Consider the following 24,138-nt stretch of genomic DNA (forward strand, 5'->3'; position numbering starts at 1 on the left):
TTAATCCCAGAACTTGGGAGGCAGAGGTAGGAGGATCACTGAGAGTTCAAGGCCACTCTGAGACTACATAGTTAATTCCAGGTCAGCCTGGACCAGACTGAGACCCTACCTTGAAAAACCAATATGTATGTATGTGTGTGTATGTGTGTATGCATATATATATATTGTGGTTAAAAAACCCTTTAGGATTCCCCCAAACATTTGAACTGAATTATGAGGAAAGAGAAATGATTAAAAAGGTTTACTGCATGTGATTTTAGCCAAAAGCTTGAGATGGAATATAAGACATACATATAAATGTTTTTGTAGTTTCCATTTTTGCCAGTGTTAGACATTGCCAATTCAAATGTTACAGGAAATTCCACATGCTTGCAGTTCTCAGAGCTCTGCAGATTCCATGAAATAATAGCAGATCTTGTTTGAATATCAGAAACCTAAAATAATAAAAATCCAAGTAGCATATTAAAAATCATAATCTGTAACATAGTTTTTCCTTAAGTCTTATTTGATATTACATATAATGTTCCCCACATTAGGTGACTGAGAAGATAAAGGAATAGTTAAATATTCATGTCAGTTACTTACAGTGGGTTTTTCAGTGTTGAAACAGCATGTCTTTCTGTTTACTGTCTTGCATTCTAAAAGAAAACAAAAAGCACCTAAAGTAGATGTCACATTGGAAAAATCAAGAGAAAAGGATTTGATGTTTATTATTCCATTATAAATATATCATCACCATGAAAACTAGCACCTAGTAATAATTTATATTAAAATGCTTAAAAGAAGAGAGCAGTCAAAATGTATGCTATTAGACAAATTCTAGTGAAATATATACAAAGTTCCTTAATTTAACTAAGATCATATAATTGGCTAGGCTGAAATTTTCTGTTTCACTAAAAGACAGAATAAATGATGGGATATGAATTTTTACCCAAGTATATTATTCCTTCATGATTTTTGTGATGCTAGGAATTGAACCCAGAGCCTTGTGTGCACTAGGCATGCACTCTACCACTTAGGTACACCCCAACCCTCCTCGTGGCTTTAAAAGCAGTATAGTTGTGTGCTTGCATACTATTTAGCCTTAAAGTGATTTGCTACAGCATAAATGAACCTGGGGGAATTATACTAAGTGAAATAAGAGAAGCACAGAAGCAGTAATACTTCATAATCACTTAAATGTAGAATTTAGTAAAGTTGAATTCATATAGGAGGAGAACAGAATAGGGGCTGGAGATCAGGGTGAGAGGAAGATAATGGGTAGTTACTGATCAAAGGGAAATGTTTCAGATAGAAGGAGTAGATTTTCAGAACTACTGCATAGCAGGGTGACTATATAGTATTTAGTATTAGTATTAGTATTATATATTCAAAAATAACTAAGCATAAATTTCAAATGTCTCACCATAAAAAACTCAATAGGCAAGTGAGGTGATGAGTATGGTAATTAGTTTCACTTAGTAGTTGCACATCATATACACATATCAAAATATCTTTTTTTTTTAAATTTTATTTATTTATTATTTGTTGGAGAGCGACAGACACAGAGAGAAAGACAGATAGAGGGAGAGAGAGAGAGAATGGGCGCGCCAGGGCTTCCAGCCTCTGCAAACGAACTCCAGACGCGTGCGCCCCCTTGTGCATCTGGCTAACGTGGGACCTGGGGAACCGAGCCTCGAACCAGGGTCCTTAGGCTTCACAGGCCAGCGCTTAACCGCTAAGCCATCTCTCCAGCCCACATATCAAAATATCTTATTGTACCGTATAAATGTATATGATTATAGCTTGTCAATTAAAATTAATAGTAATACTGAATTGACAATAAATTAGAAAAAATAGAGTCAGGGGAGTAAAAAACATAAGAGGAAATGGAAGCATAAAGGGACATTTAAATATTTAAAATACACAGAAATTCCTAAGCACTCAAATGTGTACTCATCAGCAACAAAACCAAATTCCTTGGTTTACCTTTTAGTGCTGTATTTGATGACTGACTCCTGTTTTGCTTGACATCTGGTGTCTGCTTATTGTTTCTACCTCCCATAACATCTTGTTCCTTTCCATCACTGTTTTCACCTGTAGATGGATCAGCACTGGACAGGGTAACAGCATTGGGGGGATTGATAGCATCATCAATAGGAGTACAAGGAGCATCGTCAGAGTTAGAGGTGTTGGGAGCAGTGTCTGAAATGGAAGAACTTGGAGTTTTGTCCATAGTTGATGGACTTAGTGTTTCCTCAGTGGACTTGGGATTGTCATCAATGCTGAGGGGGGCTGCAGTACTGTCAGTGGTGTCAGGGCAAAATGTAGCATCTGAGGTAGAAGGACTGGGGTCATGGCCAGTGAAAGAATCAGAAAGAGTTTTATCAGTGTTTGAAGGATTGTCAACAGTATTGGTATTTGGTGCATTACTAGCAGTGCAAGTGCTCAAAGCGGTATTCACTGGGTAGATGCTCAAAGCATTAGCATCACTGTGAGTGCTAGGAGTGTTAGTACTTGGAGTACCAGAAGTACTAGGCAAATCATTTGCTTGGTTCACAATTGAAGTGGTGCTATTAGCCATGGAGCTAGTCTTAGGTTCACCAACTTGGCTTTCTTTTATTTCCTTCTTCATACATTCTTCCACTTTTGCAGCCCTTTCAGTGGATTGGTTGTGCTTTGCTCTTCCACGAGAATAGGATTCTAAAAAAAGATAGTGTAATAATGTTTAAAAATGAAAATAATTGCATATTACAAGTTTTTTCTTCACTTAACCAACCAAAGAACATTACTAAATTTTGCTTTAAGTTTTTTTTTCTTTCTTTGCTTTAATACTTATGTTGGGTATTTATGTTATATTCTATGTGTATATGCTTATGTGATAGTTACAGTTAAAAAACACATACACCCAGCTGGGCATGGTGGAACACGCCTTTAATCTCAGCATTTGGGAGGCAGAGGTAGGAGGATTGCCGTGAGTTCAAGGTCATCCTGAAGTTGCATAGTGAATTCCATGTCAGTATACCAAAAAAAAAAAAAAAAAAAAAAAAGCAGCAATACAGAAAGTGAGGAAATATAGTGATTTTCTATGTACTAACTTTACTTCCAGTTATTATTCTTATTATTTTTTTTTTTGGTTTTTAGATGTAGGGTCTTACTCTAACCTAGGCTGACTTGGAATTTACTATGGAGTCTCAGGGTGGCCTCAAACTCAAGGCAATCCTCCTACCTCTGCCTCCCGAGTGCTGGGATTAAAGGTGTGCACCACCTCACCCAGCCCAAATTTTAATATAATGTCATCCTATAGCATATTTTATATTTGAAAATATAGCATTAATAATTAAGTTCTTATATAATTTTTCAATTGCAAAGGTATCATAAATAAACTTTCCCCTTTCTGCCTCCTGCTCTCACTACTTTCTTCCATTCTCCGAGTCTCATTTCTATTTTCATGTCATATGTTCTAATGAAAATATTTTGTATTTAAGAAAAGTATATACTACCACGATGTTCTTGGTATATAAATGCTGTAGGTGGTGGCAGCTGCTGGGGAAAAGGTTCTTGGATATAAGTTGGTGGAACTTCCCCTTGAGCTGGAGGATACATAAGTGGAGGGGTATGTGGATATACAAATGAAATTGGTAGTGGGAAGGGTGGGATCTGATGCACAGAAGCAGGAATAGGCATTTGATAGTCAATTGCTTGTGGCACAACGATAATTTTTTGAATCCCATTTTCTTCCACCACCTAAGACAGAAGACAGAATTATATATACATATTGCAAGCCATAGAAACCATCATTTTTAAAATTTGCTTTTACATCATATGCTGTTAATTTAGAAATCAAAAGCACCATAAACCAATAATCCAGAAAAATACTATGTCAGGCAGGTAGCAAGATAATTCTTCCCTTTCCCCATGTAGATAGCTTTTAGGGAGATTTTTTTTCACATTATTTAAAACCTTAGGGATGGAGAGATGGCTCAGCATTGAAGGTACTTGCCTGCAAAGCCTGATGACCTGAGTTTGATTTCCCAGTACCCACATAAAGCCAGATGCACAGAGTAGCGCATGCATCTGGAGTTCATTTGCAGAGGCTAGATGGCCTAGTGTGCCCATTTTCTTTCTTTTTTTTCTATTTTTTTCCATTTTCTTTCTTGCTCTCTTTTTCTCTCTCTCCTTGCAAATAAAAAATCCCCTTAAGTACATTGAGTGTGGTGGTGCATGCCTTTAATCCTAGAATTTGGGAGGCAGAGGCAGGAGGATTGCCATGCCATGAGTTTGAGGCCACCCTGAGACTACAGAGTGATTTCCAGGTCAGCCTGAGCTAGGGTGAGATTCTACCTCGAAAAAGCAAAAAAAAAAAAAAAAAAAACCCAAAAAAACAAACAACCCCTAAAGTATGAAAATACTGAGGTCCTTAGGCTTCATAGGCAAGTATCGTAACTGCTAAGTCATCTCTCCAAATTTTTTTTGTTTTTGTTTTTTTGAGGTAGGGTCTCACTCTGACCCAGGCTGACCTGGAATTCACTATGTAGTCTCAGGCTGGCCTTGAACTCACGGCAAGCCTCCTACCTCTGCCTCCCGAAGGCTGTGATTAAAGGCGTGCGCCACCATGTCCGGCTTTGACTAAATTCTTTAAAATACCTTTACTAATATGAGAATTAAATACTACTGAACTGAAAATACTAAGTAATTTTAAGGATTGATGGGCACCCTTTATCTGTAGTAATTATTGCAGCAATTTTAATAGGTAGTTAATAGTTAGATGTATCAACATGCCCAGAACAAATAACAACAAACAATGGGAAATGAATATAAGTGACCTAAATTCAGTAGAAATTGGGCATCAGTTACAAGCCATTCTAAGGAAGATTTGTTTAAAATCAACCATTTAAAACATTTTTTTAAAATTTAAAATATTTTATATATTTATTTGAGGGGGGGAGGGAGGAAGAGAGGAGGGGGAGAAAGAGAGAAAGAAAGAATGTTAGTGTGGGTATGCCAGGGCCTCTTGCTGCTGCAAACAAGTTCCAGATGCATGTACTACCTTGTGCATTTGGCTTTATGTGGATACTGTCCAGCGTGCTTTTCCAGCAAGTGCCTTTAACTGCTTAGCCATATCCCCATCCATAAACAATTAGTTTTAAAGCTTAATTAAAAGTAATTTAAAAAATATATTTGTGGCTGGAGGGATGGCTTAGCGATTAAGGAGCATGCCTGGGAAGCCTAAGGACCCAGGTTTGATTCTCCAGGTCCCACGTAAGCCAAATGCTCATAGTGGCGCATGCATGTGGAGTTCTTTTGCCATGGCTAGAAGCCCTGGTGTGCCCATTCTTTCTCTCTCCCTCTAACTCTCCGATTGTAACAAATAAATAAAAATTAAAATTAAAAAAAATTATTTTGCAAGGGGAGAGAGAATGAGAATGGGCTTACCAGGCTGTCTTGCTGCTGCAAAGAAACTCCAGATGCATATACCACTTTGTGCATCAGGCTTTACATGGGTACTGAGGAATTGAACCCAGGCTGTCAGGTTTTACATGCAAGTGCCTTTAACTGCTGAGCCATTTCCCCAGGTCTAATTAAAGCAATTAAACTATATTTATTTATTTGAGAGAGAAAGAGGTAGGCAGAGAGGGAAAGAGAGAATAGAATGAATATTGGTGTGCCAAGACCTCCTGCCACTGCAAATAAATCCCAGATGCATGCATTACTTTGTGCACCTGGCTTTACGTGGGTACTGGAGAATTGAATCCAGGTTGTCAGGCTTTACAAGCAAGTGCTTTTTAACCACTGACTCATTTCTCCAGGCTCTTAAAGTAAATTTTAAGCAATGATGATAGCCTAATGTGAATAAATAAATAATATTTGTAAAGTGCTCTTATGCACTGACGACAGTTAAAAATGTTAAATGATAATATAGAGCTAAACACCAAGCAAAAATCACACTAGCATACCTGAGATATGTAACCAGGAGGAAGATATATTGGTGGTAAATTACCAGTTGGTGATATCAGAGGTACATCAGCAGGTCCTAAGAGAATTATTATTATTAATGAGTACTATAATAAATCTAAGCAAGTCCATTACAGAAGTCAGTTAACTTTGCATAGTGAAAACAGCACTTAACTTTAACAATAACCATTTTGAAAGTATGCTATTTATTCAGAAAGGTGATTATTAAAGTATAGATGAGTCACTGAAAATCCATCACAACCGAAGGAATATAACCAAAGCATTTATTAAGTATTGGGCAACATTTATACCATAAAAATATTGGGCAGGGTATGGCAATACACACCAGAAATCCCAGCACTTGGGAGGTGAAGGGAGAAGGATCAGGAGTTCAAGGCCATTCTAGACAAGTCTGAGGCCACCCGAGCTTCATGAGACTCTGCCTTCAAGAAACAACTACAACAAATAAATCTCTGACAAGTTGACTGCTAACAACAAAAAAATAAATCTCTTTATAGCCAGGCATGGTGGCACACACCTTTAATCCCAGCACTCAGGAGGCAGAGATAGGAGGATTGCTGTGAGTTCAAGGCCAGCCTGAGACTACAGAGTGAATTCCAGGTCAGCCTGAGGTAGACTGAGACCCTACCTCGGAAAAAAAAAATCTCTGGCAAGTTGACTGCCATTGAAAATTAACTGTCTTCTGGTAGTTCTCTTTAACTTAGCATGCTTATATACTTAATGTTTTACTCTGTACCATAAAATGTATTTCTTGTAATGATGATACCTAATAAACATATATGAATTTTTAATCAATATTACTAAGGTAAGATAATTTCCAGGAAGTGGTATATCATAAATAAGGAGCTAGTGCTACTCATGGAATACTCTAGTTTTATACTAAGTGTTCTTATTATTGTAAACATACACTTGCATAGCAACTAAAAGTATAGTACAGAATAGGACGTTGGTATGTCATCTTTCTGTGGTTTATCTGAAATTACTATAAGTACATAGTTCTAAGAATAAATGTGACTTTAAAGTCTATGAAAAGCAATTTGTTTTTTAAATGAGAAAATAAATGAGTTCAAGATAAATTTATGTAACAACCATTTAAAATCTTTTGCTAGATAATATTTTTAGAAATTCTTGAGACAACTGTATAAGCAAAAAGGCCAAAAATAGAAGCAGAAATTCCCATACTTTATTAATAATACTCTGACTACTTGGAGCCTGACCCCAGTGACTTGTGATGTCTTACACAAACAATTAAAGCCTACCTCCTATTGACCCAAGAAACCTTATCCAAATGGCCAGTCTCAAAAAAGACAACTGGTGCTGTAAATTTTACTACTTATGATATTGAGATGCCAGGGAGATGCTAGCTTATCTATCCAGATATAGAACCCACACAAATGGCACATTGAAAGGCAGCTATGATCACCAGTATACTACCAATGCACCATAAATGGCATATTGAAAAAGACCAAGTAACTTCCCTTAACTTCCATTCCATTTTAGGAGGTGTTGCAGTTACTTTCTTGTTGTTGGGACAAATACCCACTCACAAACAGTTTGTGGGAAAAAGGGTCTATTTCAGGATTCCAGATTCCAGGGTAAGTTTCGTCATGGTAGAAGAAGCAGGCTCACTTTATCATACATCCATAGCAGAGACAGAACAGCCAGTGGTCAAGCTGGCTCTCAGCACACCTAGTATGGTTGGAACTCAAGATCTGCCCTCATTGACATACCTCTTCCCAGCAAGGCTCTGAAAACTAAGTAGAAGCTTAATCTTAATCAAAAATTCCTCAGGCTATGGAGGACATGCATTCACATTCCAACCACCACAGGAGGCAATTATTTCTCTGAGAATTAACCTGCTTTGTCTTTATCTCTTAAGCATATTTTCTTTAATAAATCTCTTCTGTGTCTTTTGTGATTTCATAAAAACTTTTATTCTCATGTATTTATCTATCACTGACATTCTTAGCACTAAATTTTGATGGCCTTTGGGTCTCACTGGAAAGCAGGCCCAGCCACAGACCTTCAGTTACCCATGGGCTGATTGGCTTACCACCACAAGCACTGGAGTGGAGAAAAGACCAAAGAAGGCAATAGAGTCCCAATCCAGACAATCCTACAAATCAGTTCCAAAAGGTGAAATATCGTTACAGCAATGACCCCAATCCTGGTACCAGTTTTTCTATAGCAGTTACCTTTGTGTTGCAGGGACAAATTACCAGAACAAAAACAGCTTATGGGGGAAAGGGTTTATTTCAGGCTTATAGTTTCAAGGGGAAGTTTCATCATGGCGGAGAAAGCATGGCAAATGGCTCACATCTTCATACAGTAGCAGAATGGAGAAAGAGCAGCAAGAGTGAGCTAACTCTGCACATCCAATAAGCTGGACTAATAAACTTCAAGGCCCATTCCCAGTAATACACTTCCTCCATCAAGGCTCCACATCCCAAAGACTTACTAGTTTAGGACTAAGTAGGAGGCTTAGTTATATACACTTAAGGCTATGGGGACATTTTAAACCACTACAGGCTGTATACTTTTCTACATTTCAGGTTTTAAAAAATACTGTGGACATAAGTAAAAGATGTTATGGTCCTTATGGGAAATTATGAAAGGAGTAGCTATTAGTAACATCCAGACATGGAAGTATCCAGACTTCAGGGGGAACTTGTTGGGTGGTGTGGGTATCTGTAGTAGAGATTGTAGAGATTTTTGAAGCTCCAGATCACTGCCACTACCGGACAGGGAACTCAGTATTAGGAAGGCCACAAGAGCATCTAGAGTAACAAAAACAGCTTTCAATGCATCTAAGGTTTAGACATGAGATCCCTGCCTGGGAGAGGAATGGGGCAGCTAGGTAGGACCACAAAAAGAATGAGTGAAAAAAAGTTTGGCTGCCATATATATATATTGGTTTTTTGATGTAGGGTCTCACTCTGGTCCAGGCTGACCTGGAATTAACTCTGTCATTTCAGGGTGGCCTTGAACTCATGGCAATCCTCCTACCTCTGCCTCCTGAGTGCTGGGATTAAAGGCGTGTGCCACCACGCCCGGCTACCTTATTTATATTTTATGCTTTTGCCTACAGATTAGTGCTACTCTTGGCCTTAGTCAGACAAACTTTTTGCAGTGGGCAGCTGTTAATGCAGACTCAGAACTGGTCAAAGTGTTGAGAATATGTGACTGATGTGTCCTCATCCATAAATGGGACATCTCTAGCACCCCCTCCAAGCCTCAGGAAACATAGTGGGAAAGAGAAAAATAACATAAGAACCAAACAACAGAGCAATACTGTTCTACTCCTAGAAGCTCAAATGGGCCTCTTTTTTTAAAATTTATTTATTTATTTATTTATTTGAGAGCGACAGACACAGAGAGAAAGACAAATAGAGGGAGAGAGAGAGAATGGGCGCGCAAGGACTTCCAGCCTCTGCAAACGAACTCCAGACGCGTGCGCCCCCTTGTGCATCTGGCTAATGTGGGACCTGGGGAACCAAGCCTCGAACCGGGGTCCTTAGGCTTCACAGGCAAGCGCTTAACTGCAAAGCCACCTCTCCAGCCCTCAAATGGGCCTCTTGCTATGAACCTTTTGGAGATCTCTGTCTTCTCTTTCAGCAAGATCCAGGTGGAACACACTGTTCTCTTCTCTTATTACCTAAATTCTTTGCAAGTCCCAAACCAGCTTAGGACCTTCATTCTAGAGTTTTTCCTTCAGGGAGATTTTTTTTTATATATATATGCTATTCCTGAGCCATGTTTATCACTTACCTTCAGTCATGACCTCCATTTTTACCCCTTACCTAATATTGCTCAGTTCCTATACTGGGCTGAGTAGTCTTTCTCATCATTGATATGGCTTTACTTTTTATTTTATTTTTAAACTTTTTATTGACAACTTCAATAATTATAGACAATAAGTCCTTCTCATCTTGATGAGCATTAATATCATATGTCTTACCTGTGTTCCTGAAATCACCCTATGGTCTCACTTTTCAACCATTAATGCTTTTGTTTTCCTCTTACTCCTATTCCCAGCCCTTACAAATACCTTTACTTATTTCCTTCCGAGAAAAGCTCATTGGAATCTCCTGAAACAGTAGTTACTTTAGAGGACTGTGTTCCTGCCTGCCCTAATATTCTAACTAAAAAATGGACCCAAGTAACAGTCTTCCTCTATATATATTTTTCTAATATTTTATTTATTCATTAGAGAGAAAGGGAGGAGAGAGTAGATGCAACAGGGCCTCTAGCCACTGCAAACACACTCTAGACCCATGTGCCACCTTGTGCATCTGGCTTATGTGGGTACTGTTGAACTGAGCCTGGGCCCTAAGGCTTCACAGGCAAGTGCCTTAATCACTAAGCAATCTTTCCAGCCTCTCCATAAACATTTCTAATGAAACCTCTATCTTTTTAATTTTTTAAAAATATTTTATTTTATTTATTTATTAGAGATAGAAAAAGGCAGATCTATCTATATGTCTGTCTGTCTGTCGATCCGTCTATCTATCTATCTATCTATCTATCTATCTATCTATCTATCTATCTATCATCTATTATCTATATATAGAGAGAATGGGTACAGCAGGGCCTCTAGCCACTGCAAACAGACTCCAGACACATGTGCCACCTTGTGCATCTGGCTTACATAGGTCCTGGGGAATCGAATCTGGGTCCTAAGGCATTGCAGGCAAGCTTCTTATCCCCTAAGCTATCTTGAAACCTCTATCTTGCTGGACTTACTATCCCTTCCAATACTTTCATGGCCAAATATAAACACAAATTTTATTTCCTCACTGTCCAACTGAGGGTGAAATATTGTCAGATATCAATCATCCTCTTAAGCCAAACCCCCATTAAGACCACTGGTCATATGGACATAGTGGTATCTCCCTTATTATGCAACTTCACCTTCCTGTTAGAACAAAAAGAACATCTTTCTCCCTCAACAACCCCTAATTCCAACAACATACAGGTCTCATGGGCATGTGTTCTCAACACTTCTGACAAACTCCAAATAAAAACTCAGTTCAGTCCAGCCAGACTACCTAATTTTTCTGACCTTGTCCTTGGCAAGCTTGTATGTCTTCTTTTTTTTTTTTTAAAAAAAAAAACAAAACCCTTTAAAAGCCGGGTATGGTGGTGCATGCCTTTAATCCCAGCAGTAGGGAGGCAGGGGTAGGAGGATTGTTGTATGTTCAAGGCCATCTTGAAACTACATAGTGAATTTCAGGTCAGCCTGAGCTACAGTGAGAACCTACCTCAAAAAAAAAAAAAAAACACCCTTTAGAATGCTAAAGAAATGCCTTAGCCATTAAGGCCTGCAAAGCCTAAGGTCCCATGTTCAACTCTCCAGTTCCCATGTAAGCCAGATATACAAGGTGACACAAGTGTACCAAGGTCATACATGTGCACAAGGTGGTACATGCATCTGTAGTTCAACTGCAGTGGCTGGAGACCCTGGTGCACCAATACTCTCTCTCACTCTTGCTTGCTCACTCGCTGTCTCTTGCCTAAAAAACACCAGTTGGTTGGGCTTGCCTCAGAAAAAAAATTAAATTCCTTCTCTCTCCAATAAACAACAGTGGGTCTTAATAAAACCTCCAAAAGTTCTACCTGTATTGGGAAAGTAAAAAATTCTCAACAACCCTACATCAAATCCCTCTTTCAACTTCTCCTTGGGATGCTTATGAATTCTCATTATTTCTTTCTTGCCTTAACTTCCTCTTTAAAAATCCCTAACTATGTCTCTACCTTAACATCTCAAGGTACTTTTGCCTATGTGGAACTAATACCTACCACTGTCTTTTGGTTATTGGTCTGGTATGTGCACCATTGCTTTCATTACTTCTAATATCCAAACTGACCTTCACAACCATTCTCTTTCTGTATTCCTTTTTGGGATTTTTTTGACCTAAGAAAGCTGTTCAACAGATACGACTAATGGGACAGGCCTTACAGCAAGCATAGGTACTAGAATAAGTGAAATTAGGTTGACTTCTTATACATATTATAACTTGATTAAATTAGACATTGGACTCTTAGTGGCTCTAGAAGGCTTTTAGTTCCAGGTTGATTTTGTTTCCTCAGTAGTAATTTAAAACTGTCTACCCTTGGGCTGGAGAGACGGTTTAGTGGTTTTGGTGCTTGCCTACAAAGTCTAAGGACTCAGGTTTGATTCTCCAGAACCCACATAAGCCAGATGCACATGGTGGCACACGCATCTGGAGCTCTTTTGCAGTGGATAGAGACAATGGGGAGCCCATTCTCTCTCTCTCTCTCATAAATAAATGAAGTAAAATATATTTAAAAAACCTGTCTGGACCTTTAAGAAAGAGCTAACACCATTGCTTCTTAAGCTTTTCCAGGAAATAGAAAAAGAAGGAATTCTACCAAACTCCTAGGAGGCCAGCATCACCCTGATACCAAAACCAGGCAAAGATAGAACAAAAAAAGAAAATTACAGACCAATCTCCCTCATGAACATAGATGCAAAAATTCTCCACAAAATACTGGCAAACAGAATACAAGAGTATATCAAAAAGATCATTCACCCTGACCAAGTAGGCTTTATCCCAGAGATGCAGGGATGGTTCAATATATGCCAACCTATAAATGAAATACATTATATAAACGGGTTGAAGGACAAAAATCACATGATCAGCTCATTAGACATAGAGAAAGCATTTGACAAAATCCAACATCCCTTCATGATAAAAGTCCTACAGAGACTGGGAATAGAAGGAACATATCGCAATATAATAAAAGCTGTTTATGACAAGCCTACAGCCAACATATTACTAAATGGGGAAAAACTGGAAGCTTTTCTACTAAAATCAGGAACAAGACAAGGGTATCCACTGTCCCCTCTTTTATTTAATATAGTTTTGGAAGTCTTAGCCATAGCCATAAGGCAAGAGACACAAATAAAAGGGATAAAAATTGGAAGGAAAGGATCAAGTTATCATTATTTGCAGATGACATGATTCTATACATAAAGGACCCTAAAGACTCTACTAGCAAACTGTTAGAGCTGATCAAAACCCACAGCCATATAGCAGGAACAAAATAAATACACAGAAATCAGTAGCCTTCATATATGCTAACAACAAACACACAGAGGGTGAAATCAGAGAATTGCTCCCATTCACAATTGCATCAAAAAAAAAAGTACCTTGGAATAAACCTAACAAAGGAAGTAAAGAATTTCTACAATGAGAACCTTAAAACACTCAAGCGAGAAATTGCAGAAGACACTAGAAAGTGGAGAAACATCCCTTGTTCCTGGATTGGAAGAATCAATATTGTGAAAATGGCAATCTTACCTAAAGCAATCTATACATTTAATGCAATCCCTATCAAAATTCCAAAGGCATTCTTCATGGAAATAGAAAAAACAATCCAAAAATTCATTTGGAATCACAAAAAACCTCAAATATCTAAAATAATACTGAGCAACAAAAATAAGGCTGGTGGTATCACCATACCTGATTTTAACCTATACTATAGAGCCATAATAACAAAAACAGCATGGTACTGGCACAGAAACAGATATGTAGATCACTGGAACAGAATAGAGGACCCAGATGTAAGCCCAAGTAGCTATAGCCACCTGATATTTGATAAAAATGTCAAAAATACTCATTGGAGAAAAGACAGCCTCTTCAGCAAATAGTGTTGGGAAAACTGGATATATATCTGCAGAAGGATAAAAATAGATTCTTCTCTCTCACCATGCACAACAATTAAGTCCAAATTGATTCAAGACCTTAACATCAGACCTGAAACTCTGAAACTGCTAGAGGAAAAAGTAGGGGAAACCCTTCAACATATTGGTCTTGGCAAAGACTTTCTGAATGCAACCCAATTTCACAGGCAATAAAACCACAGATTAATCACTGGGACCTCATGAAATTACAAAGATTTTGCTCTGCAAAGGACACAGTGAAAAAAGCAAAGAGGCAACCTACAGAATGGGAAAAATATCTTCTCCAGCTGTATATCTGATAGAGGACTAATATCTAGGATATACAAAGAACTCAAAAAGTTAAATAATAAGGAAGGAATCAAACAAGCCAATCAAAAAAAATGGGCTATGGAGCTATAAAGAGTATTCTCAAAGGAAGAAATATGAATGGTATATAAACCTCTAAAAAATGTACTACGTCACTAGTCATCAGGGAAATGCAGATTAAAACTACATTGAGATTCCCTCTTACTCCTTTCAGATTGGCCACCATCATGAAAACAAATGATCATAAATGTTGGCAGGGATGTGGAAAAAGAGGAACCCTTCTACACTGTTGGTAGGAATGCAATCTGGTCCAGCCATTGTGGAAAACAGTGTGGAGGTTCCTAAAACAGCTAAAGATTGATCTACCATATGACCCAGCTATAGCACTCCTAGGCATATATCCAAAGGAATCATCTCATTTTCTTAGAAGTATGTGCTCAACCATGTTTATTGCTGCTCAATTTATAATAGCTGGGAAATGGAACCAGCCTAGATGTCCCTCAAATGATGAGTGGATAATGAAGATGTGGCACATTTATACAATGGAGTTCTACTCAGCGGTAAAGAAAAATGAAGTTATGAAAGTTGTAGAAAAATGGATGGACCTGGAAAGTATTATGCTAAGTGAGGTAACCCAGGCCCAGAAAGCCAAGCGCCACATGTTCTCTCTCATATGTGGATCCTAGCTATAGATGATTGGGCTTCTGCGTGAGAAGAAAATACTTGGTAGCAGAGGCCAGTAAGTTAAAAAGGAGACATAAAGGGAAGAGAAAGGAAGGGAGGAGGGTACTTAATAGGTTGATATTGTATATATGTAAGTACAATGATTGAGATGGGGAGGTAATATGATGGAGAAGGAATTTCTGGGGGAGGGAGGGAGGGAATTACCATGGGATTTTTTTAATAATCATGGAAAATGTTAATAAAAATTAAAAAAAATTAAAAAACAAAACAAAAAACCCTGTCTGCCCTCAACATGTTTGTAGTGACCCAAGTGGTACCTAACTAGCCTTGGGAGAAGAATGCTGCATCTATTCCAATCAATCAGAGGTATTATAAAATGTACCTAAATGACCAAGGAAACAGGTCTCTGCTTAAGAGAGAAAGCTTCCAAGGAATGGCATCTGTGAGAGGGCACATGAGCCAGGCTTTCCTGGTTACTATCTCTTCTGAGTCCACTTAGTATCATACTTCTCCTTCTTTTTGGTCGTTGTTTACTTAACTGTCTGGTATGATTGGTATCTTCCACATTATAGGCCATTAAACTCCAGATGTTATTATCCCAGGCCTATCAGTCATTACCATTGAAATTGGTGCCTGTCTCCTATCACCACTGAGGACCTTTCACCCTCCAAGTTGATGTCACAGCTTGAACCTCTTGTGAGGTTCCCTCCCAAATTCTTATGAAACCTCATATACTTTATGATCTTACAGCCCTATGACAGATTAGCAAAGCCAATTAGGACCCTCCAACACCTCTTCTGAGCTCTGAAGCTCTGGAAGATGATCTTTATCTCTTGGCAATGATTTGACCTTGGTGATTTGTTAAGGGAAAATTTTAGAGATAACAGGGCCAAAAATAAAAGAAGTTTCCACACTTTAATAACAATCATATCCTGACTACTTGAAATCTGACCCTACTGACTTGTGATGTCTCATACAAACATTTAGAGCTTAACTACTAATAATCCATGACATATTACCCCAAATGGCCAATCCCAAGAAAGACAAGTGGTGGTGTACAACCTACTACTTAACAAGTTAGTTCTGAGATTCCTGTATATTCAGATATACAGCCCACATAGCTGGCGTTTGAGATAATTCTAGATAAACACCATTCCTTTTCAGAGAAACTCATGAGAAGTTTTTCACTGTGTCTCTGTTCCTGTAGCATATTTTCTTTTTTAAAAAATTTCTTTTTATTTACTTATTTGAGAGTGACAGACACAGAGAGAAAGACAGATAGAGGGAGAGAGAGAGAATGGGCACGCCAGGGCTTCCAGCCTCTGCAAATGAACTCCAGACATGTGCGCCCCCTTGTGCATCTGGCTAACGTAGGACCTGGGGAACCGAGCCTCGAACCGGGGTCCTTAGGCTTCACAGGCAAGCGCTTTACCGCTAAGCCATCTCTCCAGCCCGCCTGTAGCATATTTTCTTTAACCAATATTTTCTGTGTCAGTTCTAACCTAGTAAATACTTTTATGACTGGGTCATTGGCTTGTCACTGTCATTCCTGGCACAATAGGTCAAAATCACTTAGGATCTGTAATAGTTGTCATGAAAATAAAAAGTGTCACCTCAATTTGAAATAATTAAAAATAAGGCTCATTACTTTATAGTCCTAGCTTTATTATTAATGATTTTAATTAAGATAATAATTTTTGTTTTTATATACAATGAAACGTAAATACATAAATAATGTATATGTATATGTATATATGTGTATTGTAATAGCCTTTTTAATATATGTCATCTTAGCTGTGTCCTCTCTCTCCTGGATATTATTGTACCTAAGTCCTACCATATGCTAAACACTAAGGATATATTTGTTGAATATATGAATGAATTGTCTAAAGGCCTCATCTATAGAATAAAATTATGAATAGTCAAATACTCACTGTACATAACTGTCACATATTCATACCATACATATATGGTTGTATTATCATAGAAAATATAAATTGATGGTTTACATGCAATGTTACCTTTCAACAAGAGTTTTCAAAAGTTAAAATGAGACAGGCATGGTGGCACATGCCTTTAATTCCAGCACTTGGGAGGCAGAGGTAGGAGGATCTCTGTGAGTTCGAGGCCATCCTGAGACTACATAGTAAATTCCAGGTCAGCCTGAGCTGCAGTGACACCCTACCTCAAAAAACCAAAAAAAAAAAACAACCAAAAAACAAAAACACACACACACACACAAAAGTTAAAAATGAGCCAGGCAGGGCTGGAGAGTTGGCTTAGCGGTTAAGCGCTTGCCTGTGAAGCCTAAGGACCCTGGTTCGAGGCTCGACTCCCCAGAACACACGTTAGCCAGATGCACAAGGGGGCACACGCGTCTGGAGTTCATTTGCAGCGGCTGGAAGCCCTGGTGTGCCCATTCTCTCTCTTTCTCTCTGCCTCTTTCTCTCTCTCTCTCTGTCACTCTCAAATAAATAAAAATAATAATAAAGGCGTGTGCCACCAGGCCTGGCCAAATTAAAAAAAAAAAAATGAGCCAGGCATTGTGGTGCACGCCTTTAATCCCAGCATTTGAGAGACAGAAGTAGGAGTTTTGCAGTGAGTTCCAGGCCAACCTGAGACTACATAGTGAATTCCAGATCAGTCTGGGCTAGAGTGGGACCCTACCTCAAAAAACAAAAACAAAAAAGTAAAAAATGAAGCCAGATTTGCCATGCATACCTTTAATACCAGCACTTGGAGAGTCAGAGATAGGAGGATTGCTGCGAGTTCAAGGCCAGCCTGAGACTACAGAGTGAGTTCCAGGTCAGCCAGGGCTACAGTGAGATCCTACCTCAAAAAAACCAAACAGAAAAAAAAAGTTCAAAATATATGTAAAGGTTTTGATTTTTTAAGAGGGGAAAAGACTGTGAAGAGGAGACTGATCGGATAATATTTGAATATTTTATGCCTCATTCTGTTTATCAGTTGTAACAATCTTTATAAACACATTTTAGAACTGGCACAATGAACTTGAATTTAGCTTTGATAAGAATACATACTACTTATACATTAAGATATTTAATTTTGCAAAAACACTGTTTTATATGTAAAGTATTACAGGTAAAACTTTATTAGAGCTATCCATATAAACTAAAATTTCAGCTTACCTTTTGGTTGCCTTATATTTTTGTGAAAATATTAGAATTATATGTAAAACAGGAGAATTTTTATTGCAATTTGATATTCTCCATCTTGACAAGTGTGCCAAACATCTCAATATACATGAAATACAGTCCTGTGTATTCACTTGTGATATACTTTTAAAGAATATTACTGTTAAAAGTTTTAGCATGGGTCACATTGTAAGGTAGTTGCTTATATTACCATATTAAAGTAAAACTAATAAGTAGTTATCAACATATCCAATGTCTGAATTGCTTTAAAGAAATTCTTCAATTAACTTCCTTTCTTTTTTTAGAAGTTTCTTACTTTTGAAGATTTCTAGAAAAAATAAGCAAGATTAACCATGATTGTTCTGTTGATGCTAAGCTCCTATGCTTAATCTAGAAAAATAGAAAAGGATATTATTGGATTGTTAGTAAAATAATTTCACACTGATACTTGGAATTCACTCTATTTGGTTTTTCAATGACACACATTTAATTATACTTTAACTAACCTTGAATATTCTGAATAGTTCCATCATCAGCCTTTATGGTAAGTATCTCTCCAGGATTAACTTGAACAAATACCATCTAGAAATAAACAATTCTTTAATTATGGACTTTTTTGTTAATCTAGGCCCAAATCATTATTATCCCTTTGAGTAATATTCAGACCCACTAATTATGGGGATTTCAAAATGCTCAAGGAGAAGAGTACAATTGGATCAATGGGCACTTAGGAGAAATTCAATACCCGTTAGTAAGAATAGGCCATTCCCCCACCCAAGCAAAACTTAACATAATAAGGTCATAGAAAATAGGTGCATTGAGGTGGAAAGACCAAGTTCTCCTTTGCATCCTTCCCAAAAATAAAACCCTTACAAACAAAAAGCATAAAACAAAACTATACTCTGAAGGTAAAATTAAGACATACTTGTTGTGTCCAGTACTGGGGACAAGGCCATGTGCCATATATCTTGGGAGGAGCCGTAATTTGTGAATAATTTGTACAATACTGCGGAGCAGCAGTAGTGTCCAGAAGATAATTCTCCATCTATTAAAATAATATAATTTTAATTATAGTGAAATGTTTATATCTGTCATTTTTGGAAATTAAAAACATTTTATTAGCATTTATTAATCACAAAAGTAATGCCCTTCATTTTGATATTTTCATACATTCATATAGTTCACTTTTGTATTCATAAGCTAAAGTATACTCTTTGTCCTTATTTTAAGTTCAAGAGAAAAAAAGTTAGTGATCTTTTTACATTACATATTAATATAGGCTTTCCACTGAATAGCTCACAGAAACAAATCCTAAATTTGAAGCATACTCTTTCTTTCTAGAAATAAATCTTATACATAGAAGCTGTTGCTATTCCAACCCAATTTTCCCATTATTAGATAGTTGAACAGATAACTAATGGGTTTGAAAGAACTTTAGTCTTCACTAGCACCAAAAATTTTAAATATACATCATGTGAAAGTATAGGTAGACTTTAAGACATAGGACTAGGCCTTTTGAGCTATTGAAGGGAGGATCAAAAAAAGCTGATAAATCAACTCAAGAAATTATATACACAATAAGTGATGAATGTCTTAAGTGATTTGAAAAAGGCCTACAAAAAGATAAATCTATGCTGATAAACAGATAAAAACTTACAGATAAGTGACCAATCATGCAAGTGGAAAGCTTTCTAAATACAAACCAATATTAGATTTAAGAACATTTTGACCACTTACAATGAAAATTAAAAGAAGCAAAACTATTCTTACATGATTCACAGGATCACCATTGTTAACTGGAACTGTTAGAGGTATTTCAGGAAGGGTAGAGGCAAGCTGATGTTCTGTCATGTCTGAAAGGATTGGCTTTCACATTAAGTGATATTTCTAAAAAAAAACTTACAAATTAATCAAATGAAGTCAGTTATGGTTTTAAATAAAAAAATACTTCTGAGAAAATCTATCACAATTTTTCTCTCTAGATATATTTTAAGTGAAATTATTTAATAACATTAAAAATCATTGTTATTCATAAATGAAAGGCTGAAGTGTGGTGTCAAGAATTTCTGCTTTTTAAAAATATATTTTATTTCTTTATGAGAGAGAGAGAGACAGCCACTGCAGAAGAACTCCAGACACATGCGCCCCCTTGTGCATCTGGCTTACTTGGGTCCTGGAGAATTGAACTAGGATCCTTTGGCTTTGCAGGCAAACACCTTAACCGCTAAACCATCTCTCCAGCCCCTGCTTTCTTTTTTTTCTCCTCATTCATTCAAAGACAAATAAAAACAACCCATCTCACAGCATGGCTAATGGCTTAGTTAAACAAGGCTCTTTGATCTACTTAGATCCAGTTCAAACAATAGATTATCAATTTAATCTATAAGAGTAATTACAAAAAGATTCTATATTGTTTAGCTAACTGTGTTGACTAGATCGTTTAAAAATGATAGGAACTCTCTTATATAAGAAACAAAACAGCTTAAATAGCATCTAAATCTTTTTTTTTTTTTTTTGAGACAGGGTTTTACTTTAGCCCAGGCTGTCTGGGACCTCAAACTAGCCCAGGCTGGCCTTCAACTCATGATGATTGTCCTACTTCAGCCTCCAGAGTACTGGGATTAAAGGTGTGAGCTATGAAGCTCAGCAATAGTTTAATATTTAAACCCAAACATTTAAAGTTAAAATACCTGGTTGAAATAGTTCATATGTAGGTGGCACCAAATAACAGTATGAACACAGGTGAAAGTCAGAAAGAAAATATGACAGTTGAGCGACAGGATGATGTAGAGAGGACCTCTCTTTATGGAGGCAGGTCCTTACATGAAGGGCACTGTTAAGCTTCCCAGGCTCCTTGGTAACACTGATGTGTCATAATTCAATGATATCATTTCCTGATCATGCTTTTAAAGGGGTATTAAGAGACTTTATTTTTGAATACCGAGTTTAATAAATTAAAGATTATTATTTGAAAAGAAAACTATTTTAACGTCAAATAAATATTGAGTGTATCTAGCAGGAAAATGTCTGTTTTTTTGATTAGTGATATAGGGAATAGTTAACCAACTTAATTAACCTACTTAATAGTGACAAGCAGCATTACTTTAAATCTCTCTCTCTCTTTTTGGATTTTTGAGATAGGGTCTCCCTCTAGCCCAGGCTGACCTGGAATTCACTATGTAGTCTCAGGGTGGCTTTTAGCCCAAGGCAATCCTACCTCTGCCTCCCCATCTGGGACTAAAAGCCTGTGCCACCACACCCTGCCTACTTTAAATCTCTTTTGTTACCAATGTATTTGCTTCATTTAGAGCAAAAATCATTGCTTTGTAGTTCATTCAAAAGGCTAGGTTGGTCAAGATTTAAAACATAGCCTACAATGACATTTAAAGATGGAGCCCGTAGATAGATAGATAGATAGACAGGCAGACAGACAGACAGATGACAGAGTCTCTCTCAAGTAAATGAAAAAAATATATTTATATTTTGGTTTATTTTTCTTTTCTTTTGTTTTGTTTTTTCGAGGTAGGTTTTCACTCTAGCCCAGGCTGACCTGGAATTCACTATGTAGTCTCAGGGTGGCCTCGAACTCATCATGGTGATCCTCCTACCTCTGCCTCCCGGGTATGGGATTAAAGGCGTACGCCACCATGCCCGGCTTTTTTGGATTATTTTTATTTATTTATTTGAGAGCAGCAGACAGAGAGAAAGAGGCGATAGATAGAGAATGGGCACGCCAGGGTCTCCAGCCACTGCAAACGAACTCCAGATATATGGGCCACCTTGTGCATCTGGCTTAAGTGGGTTCTGGGGAACCGAGCCTCAAACCAGGGTCCTTAGGGCTTCACAGGCAAGCGCCTAACTGCTAAGCCATCTTTCCAGCTCAAAAATATTTTTTTTTAAATGGAGCCGTCGCTGGCGTGGTGGCGCAAATCTTTAATCCTAGCACTTGGAAGGCAGAGGTAAGATCCAGTGATCCGAGGCCACCCTGAGACTGCATAGTGAATTCCAGGTCAGCCTGGGTTACAGTAAGACCCTACCTTGAAAACTGAAAAAAAGAAACATAAATAAATAAAATAAAACGGGAGCCCTTCTCTCCCTCATTTTCTCACTGTGGCTCCTCCTCTTTCTCTTTCTCAATCCTTAGTGTGTTTATTTTCATCAGAACTTCCAACCACTCGTCCACACTGTATATTAAATGTATGGCATTTACTACTTTGCTCTTTTCTGTAGCTATGTAGCAACTTAGGTCTAGAGTTTATTCGGTCTTGGGTGATGACTATAAATCAATGGATTCACAATAAACAGCCTGAGGGCCAAACTTAATCTTCAGTACAAATTAATCAGCGGGGAAGTTTTGACCCACTCAAAGTAACCACCTAAGTGAGTTCACTTGTCCTTAGGCAACCTGGCGGCTCCCGCACCACTTCTGTGAGGTCACCATACTGATAACAAACTTAGGGAGGGGCATAGCACACTAAAACTGGAAAATCTTGGGCTCAAGTGTTCTTCCTGCTTCTGCCCCCAGAAGAGTAGCTAGGACTACAGGTGTGCACTGCTGCATCTGGCTTCAATAAAAAGTTTAGAGGTAGTTTACTGTTCTAAAACTAAAATTAGTGTCATGTTATCTTAAACATTAAAGAAAAATTCCCTTAGCCCATCACATTATTTAGGATTAAGTTCCAGTTTCTAAAATATCTTAATTTATTTGAGAGAAGAGAGGGAGGGAGGGAGGGAGGGAGGGAGGGAGGGAGGGAGAGAGAGAGAGAGAGAGAGAGAGAGAGAGAGAGAGAGAGAGAGAGGGAGGGAGAGAGAGAGAGGGAGGGAGAGAGAGAGAGGGAGGCTGAGAATGTCTATGGGTGCACCAGAGCCTTTTACCACTTTAAACTTCAGATGTATACATCATTTGGGCATCTGGCTTTAGTTGAGTACGGGGGAATTGAATTAAGTCTAGGCCAGCAGGCTTACAAGCAAGTGCCTTTAACCACTTGAGCCATCAATCTCCCCAGCCCAAAGTTTCAATTTTTGATTTTTAATTTATTAAACTTTATAGATTTAATTATCTCTCTTATATAAGAAACCAAATTTCCTTTTAGAAAATATAAAACTTGTGTTTTGTCCTCATGCTTTGGCTATTAATTTGATCATTTAAACAATTAAATGCTGGGACTGGAGAGATGGCTTAGTGGAGTTATTGGTGTTTGCTTAAAAGTCTAATGGCCTGGGTTCAATTCCCCAGTACCCATGTAAAGCCAGAAGCACAAAGCAGTGCATGCATCTGGAGTTTACAGTGGCAGGAAGCCCTGGCACAGCCATACTCTCTTTTTCTTTCGTAAGTAAGTAAGTAAGTAAGTAAATAAATAAATAAATAAAATATTTTTTAAAAAAATAACTAAAAAAGACTATGACACCTCCAAATTAACCACCGAATACATGTTGAATTCTTTATTTTTTCAACATATTTTGACTAATTAGTTATACATCCACCACAAAAATTTAACTGTAACATGGTTTCACAAATTTTTTATGTGGATATATTTATTCTTTTTAATATATTCAATAAAATACTGCTAATCGTACATGGAAGCCTTATAACTTAACTTTGATACTTATATCAGCATTATTATATGAAAAGGTGGAATAAAGGAAATATATACGTTTCTAACCTAGAATCTTAATTTAACAGCTGCTTTACATACAGCTTTCTTCCATTATAGAAAAGTAAGATAAATAACTAGACAATGAAGGGCAATTTGACAAAGGCTTGGTTGCCAAGGATTTTTTTTTCAGTGTGAAGAATTTCTAGGGTTGCTTCATTAAATACCTCTCCCTCAACATAATCTATTTTCCACCTCATTAGGTGGGTCAATTAGCTACTCTATAAGGTGAAGTACCTTTTTCAATGCAGCTTTAGTAATTTTGCTTTTCAGGCTCTTAAAGTGTCCTAGAAAGAAAACCCCACAGATGCTTCCATTTTGCTGTTCTGCTTCCCTCACGAATTTACCATTATTCTCCCAGTACTTTGTACTGTAATTGGCCTACAAATATAATGCTTTATCATGAAATAGCTCAAATGAAAGAAAATGCCATGTCAGAAAAAGTGTAAAGTGTTGAGTAGCATTTCTACAAACACAAATTCCTCTAAACTCATTTTGATAAATTCCTTGCATTTGAACAAAAATCCTTAACTCTCACTGAAACAAGGAATTATAGAACACAGAAAAATAATAAGCTTCCTTAGAAGCAGAAAAAGCCTTATAATTTGGCCAGGAATATGTTAAAATAGATACTTCCAGGCTTCTTAGTAGTTTTTATACTTTTTATTTCAAGTTA

At 37.5% G+C, this 24,138-nt stretch overlaps 1 protein-coding gene across 1 annotated transcript in view; it reads right to left on the minus strand.

Moving 5' to 3' along the window:
* The window catches only part of LOC101600466 (fibronectin type III domain containing protein 3C1-like), a 67,721-nt gene that overhangs the window by 30,180 nt on the left and 13,403 nt on the right, over positions 1-24,138 (minus strand). The window contains exons 3-10 of the mRNA XM_004666959.2: positions 19,579-19,695; positions 18,734-18,853; positions 18,315-18,390; positions 5,937-6,013; positions 3,483-3,726; positions 1,969-2,682; positions 586-638; positions 292-434 (exon numbers count right to left, since the gene is read on the minus strand). Coding sequence (XP_004667016.2) covers positions 292-434; positions 586-638; positions 1,969-2,682; positions 3,483-3,726; positions 5,937-6,013; positions 18,315-18,390; positions 18,734-18,853; positions 19,579-19,659 — 1,508 coding nt within the window. The 5' untranslated portion in view covers positions 19,660-19,695. The remainder of the gene's footprint in view (positions 1-291; positions 435-585; positions 639-1,968; positions 2,683-3,482; positions 3,727-5,936; positions 6,014-18,314; positions 18,391-18,733; positions 18,854-19,578; positions 19,696-24,138) is intronic.

The sequence above is a fragment of the Jaculus jaculus genome, chromosome X, assembly GCF_020740685.1.
Source record: "Jaculus jaculus isolate mJacJac1 chromosome X, mJacJac1.mat.Y.cur, whole genome shotgun sequence".
NCBI classification, from domain to species: Eukaryota; Metazoa; Chordata; class Mammalia; order Rodentia; family Dipodidae; genus Jaculus; species Jaculus jaculus.